At 38.6% G+C, this 12,808-nt stretch overlaps 1 protein-coding gene across 1 annotated transcript; it reads left to right on the forward strand.

Annotated features, from left to right (window-relative positions):
* Positions 1-1,610: 1,610 nt before the first annotated feature.
* Positions 1,611-12,701, forward strand: g3bp2a (G3BP stress granule assembly factor 2a). Its single transcript, XM_026303253.2, has 13 exons — positions 1,611-1,771; positions 3,627-3,745; positions 3,830-3,911; positions 4,513-4,686; positions 4,881-4,971; positions 5,079-5,184; positions 5,309-5,489; positions 5,896-5,994; positions 6,750-6,852; positions 6,956-7,015; positions 7,223-7,354; positions 7,460-7,578; positions 9,478-12,701. Exons 2-13 carry the CDS (start codon positions 3,651-3,653, stop codon positions 9,757-9,759), a joined length of 1,524 nt encoding a protein of 507 aa, XP_026159038.1. The 5' UTR covers positions 1,611-1,771; positions 3,627-3,650; the 3' UTR covers positions 9,760-12,701.
* The last annotated feature ends 107 nt before the right edge of the window (positions 12,702-12,808 follow it).

Genomic DNA, 12,808 nt, shown 5'->3' on the forward strand with positions numbered 1-12,808 from the left:
TCACAACATGGGAAACAAAACATAACACCACAATATGGCATGCATTATAGTTAAATTTGTTTTCTTGTCAGCAAATTTGATCTTTATTTTGAAAAGAAAATATACTATTTGTTTAATTAATTCTAACTACAACATAACTTATAGTGTTGATTTTGTCTTTATTGAATGTTGGAACAGAAGATAGGTTTCTAGGGTTTAAGCCTAAACTTTGAGTGGACTTGTTCCAAAGCCCCTCAAGTGTTAACTTATCTGCATATTTCAGGTCATTGCTGTGCTAAAAGATAAACAGCCACCCCATTTTCAGGTCATCTCTGCACTGTGGAGCAAGTTTTTTGTTTTTTGGGGTTTTTTTGCGGACCAACCTGTATTTGGTAATCATCCCCAATAATCTCACCCACAGAATGACACTGCTACCACCATGCTTCACTATATGGATATTATAATATTATATATTATATATAATATAATATTAGCCAGGTGATGAGCAGTTTTGGGCTGCATGGTGGTTAGCAATGGTGGCTCACAGATAGAATCTTACAGATTTGAGTCCTGTTTGACCCTGGGGCCTTTCTGTGTGGAGTTTTTAATGTTCTCCCTGTGTCTGTGTGGGTTTCTTCAAAATTACTTCTCTCTAGCTGCTCTACCAAAAATAGCATTTTGCTGAGATGGTTGTCCTTCTGGCAAGTTCATCCATCTCTGCAGAGGAATGCTGAAGGTGTGTTAGAGTGACTGTTAGGGTTTTCGACCAAACCCCTACTAGCCTGGTCACTTAGTTTAGCCATGTCATGGTTCTTATTACATTTCTCAATTATTGATTTTTTTATGCTCCTAGGAACAATCAAAGCTTTAGACATAGTAGATGCTTCATCAACATTTTATCACAGTGGTCTATAAAAAGTGTCAGTTTTTGTCCTGACATGGAGTTTAAACTGTGGGACTGTTTATACACTTGTGAGCATCTGTTGAATCGATTAATTTTCCAACAGGTGGATCTCAGTGTAGTTCCAGGAATGGTTCAGGGATACATGGAACAGGATGCACCTGGCCACAGTTTTGAGTGCCACAGTAAAGGGTCTCAACATTTTAAATCTGGATCTACAACACAATGTAAGTAAAATCTTATCCAAACAAACTGTTTTGTTTTTTTAGACTTTAGAAAACTCTTCCAGCACTATTATGTTACAGTTTTCACAAGCACATTCCTCAGAATAATCTTGCCTTCAACAGTAGGAGAAAAATAGGAACTTTTTGATTAATGTTTTCACATTCTATTAAAGTGCTGGCTACTACATAAAACTACACACAAAACTATATGAAAATGGTATTTGTAGTATAAATGTTTTTCAAGTTACATGTGTGCTAAAAACAAACAAACAAATAAACGAAACGAAACAGCCCTAAAGGGGTCACTGAATAAATACTGTGAATACTACTATCTCTACAGGTGTATTGTTTTGGAGATAAATCAGTGGAAAGTTTGAGAGGCGGGGTTAAACAAATTACGTCATAATATATGTTGTCTAGTGTAAACAGTCCATTGGCTGAATTGTAGTGATGGGGTTCCCTGCCCCAGCTCGCAGGGGTACAACAATTAATCGAACCTATCACTTTAAATCTTCAATCTCTGGCATAGCAGAGATCGTAAACTGTTAGTTAGTGGAGCGTGGGAAATATTAGAATATTTCACCTGTGATACAGAACAGTTTACAGCCGATTATTTGTAGTTATTTATTACACATATTTCTGTCTACACAGATAGGTCTTTTATAAGGTAAGTTAGTTATCCTTCGAGCTAAATGAGCTATGAAACGGCAAACAAGCTAGCCCTACTAACTGTTAGCTAATGTTAGCTGCATTGTCTAGTCAAAACCACGAGTACGTGATGGACAGGTATTAATCAAAGCTGCCATCTATGCGTGTCACTTCTGTATGAATAACCCATATTATTTATGTCATTTATTTTGTGAGAATAACTACATTTGTCAAATCTGCTTTCCTTTGTTTTCTTTGAGCTAGCATAGCATTGAACTTGTGTCATTGATAACGGCAGTGGTTCGACGTTCTAGCTAGCTATATAAGTTGTGGGCTATTTATTTTAAAGTTTGAGTAAGCCACTTATTGGACACGGTTTGTAGCGATTACGATACAATTATTTACAAAGAAAGAGTTGTTGTGTCGATTTTGTAGCCACACTAGGAAAACAGACATGCTTTAACAATGGCTATCACCGGGTTTCACGTCATGTCTGCTTGGGGGGTTTATCCCACAAACGGTCCGTATACAAGTTGTTTGTCTGAAAGTACAGCGACCTAACATCTTGTCGCTTGTCAGTTTGTGTTGCTCAACAACGGCCATGTGATTCTTAAAATCTGTTGTTCCGAATCAGTCTAAAATTTAGCACCGGCTGAGGGAAAAACGACGACGCCACAAGTTAGCTGGAGCTAATCTTAGCTAGGTAGCTAGTTGGCTAGCACTGTCGCAAGCTTGGCGTTGCTTTTCTGTTTACTGTGCTAGCATTAGCCTTATAAGATGACAGCAGAGGCCGGTAGGGTAGCTTTAAAATTTATTAAGTTTTTACCGTCTAGATAGCGTTCACATTGCTGATTGTAGGTACACAGTGCGACGAAATTTATGCAACCAGCATACATATAAATTATAAATCTGTGTCGTCATGTCGCCAGTGCATATACGACAGTTTGATAAGAGCTGGAATATGTTGTTCACAGACACGAAAGGCCTCGTATTGTAGGCCAGCTTTCTACAGTGAGATACTTATGTGTCTGTATGTCATATCTAAGCGATGCATAGTTTTGAAAGCAGGTTTTAAATGTGGCAAAGTTAGTTTTCCTCGATGCTTAACTTGAACGCATGCACAAGTGGCTTCCTCTTTTTATCTACAACCGGTTTCCCTCTTTGTCTCATTGGATGAACGTGATGGCGCAGTTGAATGTTAGCTAGTGTGTTAGCCAGATAGCTAAACAGACAGCTGTATTGCCTTTGCCACCGGACCGATGTGGGTCAGTTGAAACGTTATTAAGGAAGAGAAAGTGAAACCGTGTTCTGTTAACGTTTAATTCGGATTTTATACTCGCTGTACCTCTGATCACACAAATGTATGCTACTGACATGAGGTAGAGTAAATCTTCCTGAGTATTAGTATGTTTTTTGTTTTTTTTATGTATTTACATTAAATGTCTCTAAGCTGAAATTTCCAAGACATAGTCTTTTGCACTGCAGTTAGCAATAGTTAAAATATTCAGTTTCGTGTAAGCTTTGAAGGTGTAGCATCAACTACAGCATTTTTTTTTTGTGTAGTAGTTAATTTGAGGTACTGTTTAATTATATTGTGTAGCAAAGTAACATTTTAGATTATATCAGAAACTCCGTTCAGGGTAATGGAGTACAGTTTACGGGCACCACAAAATACAGCCTTCAAAATGATCACTGTTATAGCACATCTAAAGCATATTAATAGAAAGCCAACAGTCCAGTTTATGGCAAGCGTGTTGCATTAGATTTCATTACATAGGTATGCCTGATTAACTGTCAACTCTGTGTACATATACATGTTATGTTCTATGTCCAGATAAAATTGTAACCCAATACTGTATTGCTTTCTGTTTCAGCACTTAATATTGTTTACCAAAGAAATGGTGATGGAGAAGCCAAGTCCCCTGCTTGTAGGGCGGGAGTTTGTGAGGCAGTATTACACACTCTTAAACAAGGCACCAGATTTTCTGCACAGGTAATTTCTGTAGTGTGATCCAGTCAACAATAAATCTATAGGTGTAGCAACATAGTCTTAACTGTGATATTGGTGTGCCTTAAGGTTTTATGGGAGGAACTCGTCCTATGTTCATGGAGGACTTGACCCAAGTGGGAAGCTGGCAGAAGCAGTGTACGGGCAAGCGGTATGTGCAATGGCCAATAATGAAGTTGCACTTTGAAAATACAGTCTAATCGGTGTCTGGTTGCACATTATTTGTCACAATGGTAATATTGCTCCCATTAAATGGAACACAAAGCAAAAGCCAAATTATTGGGAGCTTTTAAGAAGGGGTTTGCAGTTTCAGGAGATTCTGCTAGTATGAATAACTTTTTTTTTAAATCTCCCTTTTTCAATGGTCTTTCCTTTACATATTATAGTAATTATTTATTCTGACCAAATATTCAAATATACCACTTCCAAGGTTGAGCTCAGAAGTGGTGACTGACAGTAAAAAAACAAAAAACATGTTTGGATCATTACTAACTGCCAACTATGCAACTGAATCTTAATATATGTAACTGATTTATAATATAACAATTGTAGTACAGTAACGTAGTTTTGGTGAAAGTGTGCTTTTTTTTTTTTTTTTTTTTTTTTTTTTTTGGAGACAATATTCAGAGATTGTTCATGCTAGGCTACCAATGATCCTATCAATAGAAGCTTGAACCATGTGGTCATAATTAAATGTAACATGCAAATACAAACGATAAGAAATGCCTGACAAGATGCTCCTCTGTCTCAAGGAAATCCACAAGAAGGTCATGTCCCTGCAGTTTAGTGAATGCCACACAAAGATCAGGCATGTGGATGCCCATGCCACATTGAGTGATGGGGTGGTGGTGCAAGTCCTTGGAGAACTGTCCAACAATGGTCAGCCCATGAGGAAGTTTATGCAAACTTTTGTGCTTGCTCCAGAGGTGAGTACTTATCGCTTTCTGTGCAGATAACAGGAGTTTAGCTTGAGTTGCAACAACTGTAATAGTTACCTGAGATTGATTACTTAATTGAAAACTCACTATTATTGGCAGCAGGTAAAAATTGAATTGCTATTAAGAAATTAGACAACCTTTTTTTGTTTTCTTGTTTTTTTTGCATGCTACATTTGTTTTAGGGTTCAGTGGCAAACAAGTTCTACGTCCACAATGACATCTTCCGTTACGAGGATGAGGTGTTTGGAGATTCTGAAGCGGAACTTGATGAGGGTAAGAGGTTCATGAACAAACTGTTTAGTCATTGCTGATTACTTAAGATACATTTATTATTTAATGTGAAAATGTTCTCAATAGTTGATTTGCTTTCTTTCACTTAGAATCAGAGGAGGAGGTTGAAGAGGAGCAGGAGGAGAGGCAGCCATCGCCTGAGCCACTTCAAGAAAGCCCCAACAGCACCGCCTATTATGAACCTCACCCTGTCACGTATGTCAAAGCTAAGTTATGACCTGGACTATGTTAAAATGTGTTCTGCTTTCTGTAAATTTAGCCTGACAGATTTTGTCTTTGCAATAAGTTTATCTATGACCTGTTAATCTATGCTCTACAGTAATGGAGTTGAAGAGCCCATGGAGGAGCCAGCTCCAGAGCCAGAGCCAGAGCCTGAACCAGAGCCTAAAGTAGAGGAGATAAAGCCTGAAGCAGATGAGAAGGTTCTGGAGGAGATGGAGGAGAAAGCCCCATCACCAGTCCCTGTGGAGTCCCCACCAAACACCCAGGAGCCTCCCAAGGTAAAACTAAAGTCTTTATATGTTCACTTACAGGTGGTTTCATTAAGTTAAAGTACCAGGGACCATGTTCACTAAATCTTTGTGAAGTTAAAGTGCCATGTACTAGAGATGCACTTTATTTAATTAATAGTTTGTATTGTATGTAGCTTTAAGCACTAACAAAATCAGCACAAGCTAATTTAAAAGTATTTTTAAAAAAGCAATTTATCATGGTATTTGGACATTCTGAAAGATATATGATAAGTCACTTTTGTGATACACACGCCAGTAGCATATCACACCACACAACAAATTTCAGTGAAAGTACTAACAAGATCTCCTCAGTGATCCATCCACTAATATTGCTGTATAGCAGGCAAGAAGATATTGTTGCAAGCCTAACAGTGCATTACCGCATTCCCTTCAGACTTTCTCCTGGGCCTCGGTGACCAGTAAAAACCTGCCTCCTACTGGCACAGTCACATCCTCTGGAATGTCGCCCCATGTTAAAGGTCCAAGCTCACAGGTAACCCATTACCATCTGATGTGGAATATCGTATTTTTTTAAAAGTCAACTGTCTGCACATATAAGAAATTGGCCACTGTGCAGACATGATTTCATACAAGATTAGATGGCTGTTAATTTTTGACATGTGGAAAGAGAACTGAGCTGTGTGCAATGCATCTTTTAGTGTGCATTGAAAAGCAACCTAATGGTTAGCATGTTTCAGGTAGTACAGAGGTCTAAATACAGGTAATACAAAGTACATGTGTAACTGGCTGGGGTGAGTTTTCTGAAGGGTGGTGTGGTATTCACAAATGCTGTATCACTTGAAGAAAATTGCAGATTGCACAGTAGCTCAGACTGGCTGTGGCATGCTTCACTCCTATCAAACATGTGGAAGGTTATTCAGGCAAAAATCAACTGAGAACGTTGATGTGTGAACCCAAGATTGGTAATGCAGGATATTATCAAGCAGCTGTTATCTGAGCAGTGCACTGTAGGACTACATCCAGGGATAAATATCTTAATGTTTAAGTTCCCTTTTCACATGTAACCTTGTTCAATTTTTAAAAGCGAATTTAATATGACTACTGAAATTGAAGACTGAAGTGGTATGATAAAAAGTGTTCCAAAAGACTAAAGTAAATTAAGGGATAAAAACAAATGACCCAGATAAGCAGAATGTATCTGATCTTCTGGATTGTTATGTTAAGCTGTAATGAAAGGCATGTGTGGTTAATTTCTTCTTTTTTGTGTGACACCCCTCACTCTTATAGCCCAGAGTTGAAGCCAAACCAGAGACGCAGCCAGCACCTCTTCGGCCAAGAGACCAGCGCACACGTGACAGACCAGCCTTCACTCCACGGGGTCCTAGACCTGGTAATACCAACATTCTGTTCCCAGAAAGAGTTGACTTTTCTTCATTTTCTAGAGCTCTTCATTTTCTGTTTTCTTGCTCACTGCATGTCTCTGTCACTGTTAGATGGTGTTGCTTCTTCTGAGTCACAAACGGGAAAGCCACATTTGAGTTTTGTTAACAAAGGTAAATATCCCTATTTCAGTTGCAGCTGAATTAATCTCTAATCCTTTTTTTATGATCAGTCTGTGTGAACATTATTCAGTCATTGTCTTCTTAGACATGGCAGGAGTTTCAATTTCTTGATGCCAGAATTTTAATTTTGTTGGAATTTTATTTGGCAGGCTAGATAAAGATGTGATGTTATTCTTTTCTGTCTGTTCTAATGTGTAGGTGGCAGGGGCGATGCTGAATCTGGTGACATGGACAGTAGGCGGATTGTCCGGTATCCTGACAGCCACCAGCTTTTTGTTGGCAACCTCCCACATGACATTGATGAGAATGAGCTCAAAGACTTTTTCATGAGTATGTTTTCTGAAACAGCACTGTCAATCTGCTATACATGTCAAAATCATCCAACACCTTGTTTTAAAGTCAAGTGAATGTTTTACTTGCATCTTCTTCTTTCAGCATATGGAAATGTGGTGGAACTGCGTATCAACACCAAGGGTGTTGGTGGGAAGCTGCCCAACTTTGGATTTGTTGTCTTTGATGACTCTGATCCTGTGCAAAGAATCCTGGGGGCCAAGGTAGAAGGGGCATGTATCAACATTTCATTACCCACTTTCATTCATTTGGTGGTGGTTTGGTGACACACATTTGTACAATTGATTTGACACTGGATTTCACTTCCCTGCTCAGTTTCTTATAATACGTATTGTTTTGCATCCTGGTGTCATGTAACAGATCAAGTTTTTCCAGACCAACAGCAGCACTGTGGAAAAATACAAAAACAAAGAACTATGTTGCTGTGGGGAATGTTACTATATGTACTGGTTAGAAAATGCTGACTTGAGGCAGGAGTTCACAACTTTGAAAACCTGGCACTTTGGCACAATGTTTCTTGGTACACCCCTGTATTCTTCCTGGAAGACATTTTTCTTTAATCATTAACCCTCTGGGGTCTGAGGGTGTTTTGGGGCCCTGGACAAGTTTTGACATGCCCTGACATTTGTGCTTTTTTTCAGTTGCCTTTAAACATATTAATGGCTAAAGTCTGATAACACTGTAATCAGCACAAACTGGGCTACAATAATATGTGACCAGCAGAGAAAACAGCATTTATGCATGGTTAGTGAAAAGCTAAACTTTTTAAGTCACTGAAATAAGGCCATAAAACACAAACTTTTGAGAAATGCATCTTGTAGTGTATAGTGTTTGCTTCACAATGTTGTGAAAGTCATCTTGTTCACTCATTCACAGAAAACAATACACTAATTTAAATTTTCTAAGACACTTTTGTTTAGAAAGGGCATATGCAGGAAGGTGTGTCTCACCATGAATAGTCATGTGATTTACCTGAGAGGACGACGACGCACTCAAAGACCCGCACAAAGAACCACATAATGAGCTTTTCAGTCAATGTGGCTGAGAGGGGATTAATGCAACACAATACAATACAATGCGGATCCAAACATTCGTCATTTGAGTCATGTTTTTCCTCTGAGGAGAAAGTAAGCTATTCATCTCTGTCTGGAACATACAAAGCGCTTCTTCACCCGCGTAACGTTTCATCATCCAAACGCACTGAAAAAGTGAGTAAATTATATGATGAAGTTTATGATGAAGTTTGACGTTTTATGTAATTTCTCGGGGGCGTGCACACCTGGCTCACCTCAGATTATTTCCATATGAACAGCACTCAGTGCGAGGCTGGATCAAATTAGCTGTAATGAGGTGAGACAGGAGAAAACGTACTTCTCCTTATATTCATCCGGCTTAAATAAAAAGTGATTTGTTTTTGACTTGAATTGTGTCAAGCTTTCTAGCCATGTGTCTTATTTTTGTGAGGCAAGTATTGAAGCAGTGGTCGCGCTAAGATTCTAGTTTTATTTACGTGTCTGTGAAGAGAGATGACGGAGACAAGACAGAGCGCACCCTGTCTTTTTTTTTTTTTTTTTAAATTATTTTATTTTTTTAAGTTTTGTTTTACTAAAGCACAGCATTTTGTTATGAGTGTATACAACTAAAATTAGACCCTTTACAGATTCGAATGATATATTACTTTTATCTGTACAGTCAAAATTGACGGAGTAATTTATGTTTGTTTCGGCGTTATCAGGAGAAGATGTCACACAATGCGCCGACGCGTTCGTCAACCCCTGAGGGTTAAAGTTCATTCCTGGATGTTTGATTGGTCTGTGGAAAATCATAAGCCATGGGCAGATTTACTGGATGACTTTCCTTAACCCATTTATGTGCAGCAGCCTGTGTGTGTTTACATGCTGAGTACTTTTGATCTCAAAACAGCCTTAGAGATTAGTTTCAATGGCAGTAACACAAAACTTGTCAGGCCAGACCAGAGTGACACAGTTGCTTACATGGGGTCTGGTACAGACAAACTGCAAACCAGTGAATGATGTGGGTTGTGAAACTGGTGGGGAAATACTGTTGTTTCTATTGTAGTGACTTTGCTTTTCTCCCTGCAGCCAATCATGTTTCGAGGTGAGGTGCGTCTGAATGTGGAGGAGAAAAAGACCAGGGCAGTGCGTGAACGAGAGACCCGTGGTGGAGGAGACGAGCGCCGGGACGTCAGGCGCAACGAACGGGGCCCTGGAAGTTCACGAGGCATTGTGGGCAGTGGGATGATGCGTGAACGTGATGGGAGGGGACCACCGCCTCGAGGTGGCATGGCCCCCAAACCTGGCATGGGCTCTGGAAGAGGCTCTGGTGGCCAGGGAGAGGGTCGTTTCACAACCCAGCGCCGCTGAGAAGAGCACCACCTGCAGTGTGGAAGTAGTACCATGTTCTTCATCTTCAACCGTTCTCGTTAACAAAAAGAAATCTTCATGTATAAACATATATATTTGGTTTTTTTTGTTTGTTTGTTTTGGTTTTTTGTTTATTTTTAAAATTTTTGTTCCCTCTTTGCTTTGGAATGTGACAGCCTGTCAACCATTTGTTTGTGAAATAGACAAAACAAAAAATAAGCAAACAAAATTTGCTTGTTAGTTGTGAGCTGAGCATCCTTTTTGGGTTTCTCAAGAATTCACAAACTTTAATTTGTAAATTCGTGAAAAAAAAAGGCAACCAACCAGAAGCAAACGCTACATTAGGAGGGACTGATAAGACTTGTAACTATGATAATACAGCCCATCATTTGGAAAAGAGATTATATGCCTTGACTTAACTGGGGCGCTGCTTCATGAAATCTCTCTATTGCACATTTTATATGGTAGTTTTCTGCCCATTACCGTTGGAAAAGAGTGAAATGCAAAGTTTGTGCAGTTCCAAAGGAAAAGCTTGCCTTTTACTTTTTTTCCTTTTGAGAGACCACTGCTTCAAAATTGCATAATGTACTCATCAATATGCACTAATGGGTACTTTTGTCTTGTTACATTGACATCCGTGCTCGGAACGCAGCTGGAAATACCTGTTTTTTTTTTTTGTTTGTTTTTGTTTTTTTTTTTTCTCAAAGCGATACAACTTACCGGGGCAGGCCTCGCTCACAGCCCTACTGCTGTGACCAATGTACTTTTCACACTTTTGACCCAAAAATACGCTTCAATTACTGCTGGATGGACAAGATGACAAGCAAATCGACATTATATTTTTCCTCGTTTATAAGTCAAATAAAGAAAAAAAAAAAAGCTCAAATCCTGGACTTTCACCAAATGAGTGGGGGGACAAAGGATAAACAAGAAACAAAGTTGAACAATAGAAGAGTGGTGGCGGCTCGCTCTGTTTTTGCTTTGGTTCCAAGTTTGTTTTTCATGTTTTTCCCTGCCAGCTACACTGCGAAACAGGGATGGACAACATCTCCCACCCTCTTTCTTCCCTTCCTGTCTTAAGTGCGGAGTAACAGAATAAATGTACAGCAAAAATCATAGTTTACTGTATGTTTTGTTTTATGTGTATATTTTCATTTCTCTCGACTTGATAAAGCATGATGGTGCCTTCTATTTCACCTTTTCCAGTCTTACAAAAGCGTTATGCGGCTTGCTGCCTCCTATATGTGGAACTGCTCATTTTGAACTATTGTCTACTGGGAGCAGTGTAAAAAGGAAAAAAAACTTGCAGTATTCACAAGATTTAAGTTTATTTCAGGTGCGTATTTCATTTTTTCCATACTGTTTTACTACCTAAGATGATCTGCTGTGAGTTTTGTACATTTTTTTTGTATTTTGTCTGTTCGGGGTTTTAGAGACAATAGGTGCCTCAAGTTCTGTTTGATGTTAAATGGTTTAGAGGTACATCTGTAGAACCCCTCCCATTAAAAGGGTACATTAAAAGGTGGTGACAGTGAAATGCTTGGCCCTTGGTTTCAGAAGTCATATCCCAACACAGCCATGATTTCTGTGAACAAAGGTTTGCATTTTGGAAAGAGTTAGTCTCACAATGTGTTTAACATATTGTGGATCCTTATTTTCAGTCTGACTAGTTTTTGCAGCTCATGGCAGCATTTGGGTTAATTCCTGGACTCACAAGTTGTCAGGCTGTTCTTTTCTCAGCAACAACTTTATAATGATCTGTGTTGGTGGGGTGGCTGTGTTTCCAGCCTACAGACAAGCAAATAATTGTGCTCACTTTTCTAGGTGTTTATGCATTTGTATTTTCATAATACTGATTATTCATTGTTATTTTATTAATTTCCATAGAAGCGTTATTCTACTCTGAATGCCATACTAGTAAACTCCTTGTCCACTAGCATATTTTGTTTGTCCCGTTCAGTAGAGAGGGCAGACCTTTTGGCTTCATCTGGAAAGAAAAACATGATACATAAGATGATGTCCTTATTTTTGTTATCTTGCACTGAACTGGGGAGTGAAATTTGATGTAGCATTTTCTGGAAAAAGTACAAATGAGGTCTTCCTTGACTGGTGGTATTGCACTATTTCCAACATTTTTGGGACAATCTGTCAGTTTGAACACAGCCTCTCCAAATTTTTCATCTGGCAAAGTAAAAAAGAAAGTATCAGTGCTCATCATGTTGTCAGCATAAAGTAACTATTTGATTTTTCTTGAGTGTTACTCAATGCTCAGATTAATACATTTACAAATGAGAATACTTTTTAAACAGTTTTATCATTCCCCTTTTGGCCAAATACTGAAAAAAAAAAAAAAAAACAGAAAAAAATACAACTGTGTTTTCAACAGATCATTCTCATGGGTGCATCTATCCAAAATGTGTATTTGTCCTGTTATTACTTAAAAATGGGCACTTGACGGCAGTCATACGTTTTACATGAATCGTCAGTGAAGAGTGGTGAAGAAGAGCCATCATGCTTTCATGCTTACATCGTAGTGGTGGTAAAAATGTTTGAGTATATTAAATTTATGGTTGGATAGTTCATTTTCACTGAGGTTTTAAATGACCCAGTCTTTTCCAAACTCAGAAGGGTCCCCAAAAGCAAAGCAAAGAAAAAATAAAGCTGTAAATTTATTTTCTTGTGGTTGAAAATGCAGTAGAATGGATTCTCCATTGTGAATCATTCCTTGACCTTTTTGAATGGAAATAGAAATGCCCTCTTGGCTTTAGCAGGTGTGGTAAACAGTTGGCTGCCATTTTAATTTTACTGTGGTTACCCTTTACTTGTTGCTAGTACAGAACTGTTGCAGGTGGAGAATTTTTTTTTTCTTTTATTTAGTTTTTTTTTTCTTTCCATTTTGAATGTGTTGGACTTTAACATAAAATAAACTACTGATATCAGCACCACTCATACCATTTGTCATGTTTACAGCTGCTTAAAGCTGCATGTTAAGCTTGCCAACACACAAGACAAGTAGAAAATTAGTTTTGCTGAAAGTTGGTAAAGTGAA

This window comes from Mastacembelus armatus, chromosome 1 (assembly GCF_900324485.2).
Source record: "Mastacembelus armatus chromosome 1, fMasArm1.2, whole genome shotgun sequence".
NCBI classification, from domain to species: Eukaryota; Metazoa; Chordata; class Actinopteri; order Synbranchiformes; family Mastacembelidae; genus Mastacembelus; species Mastacembelus armatus.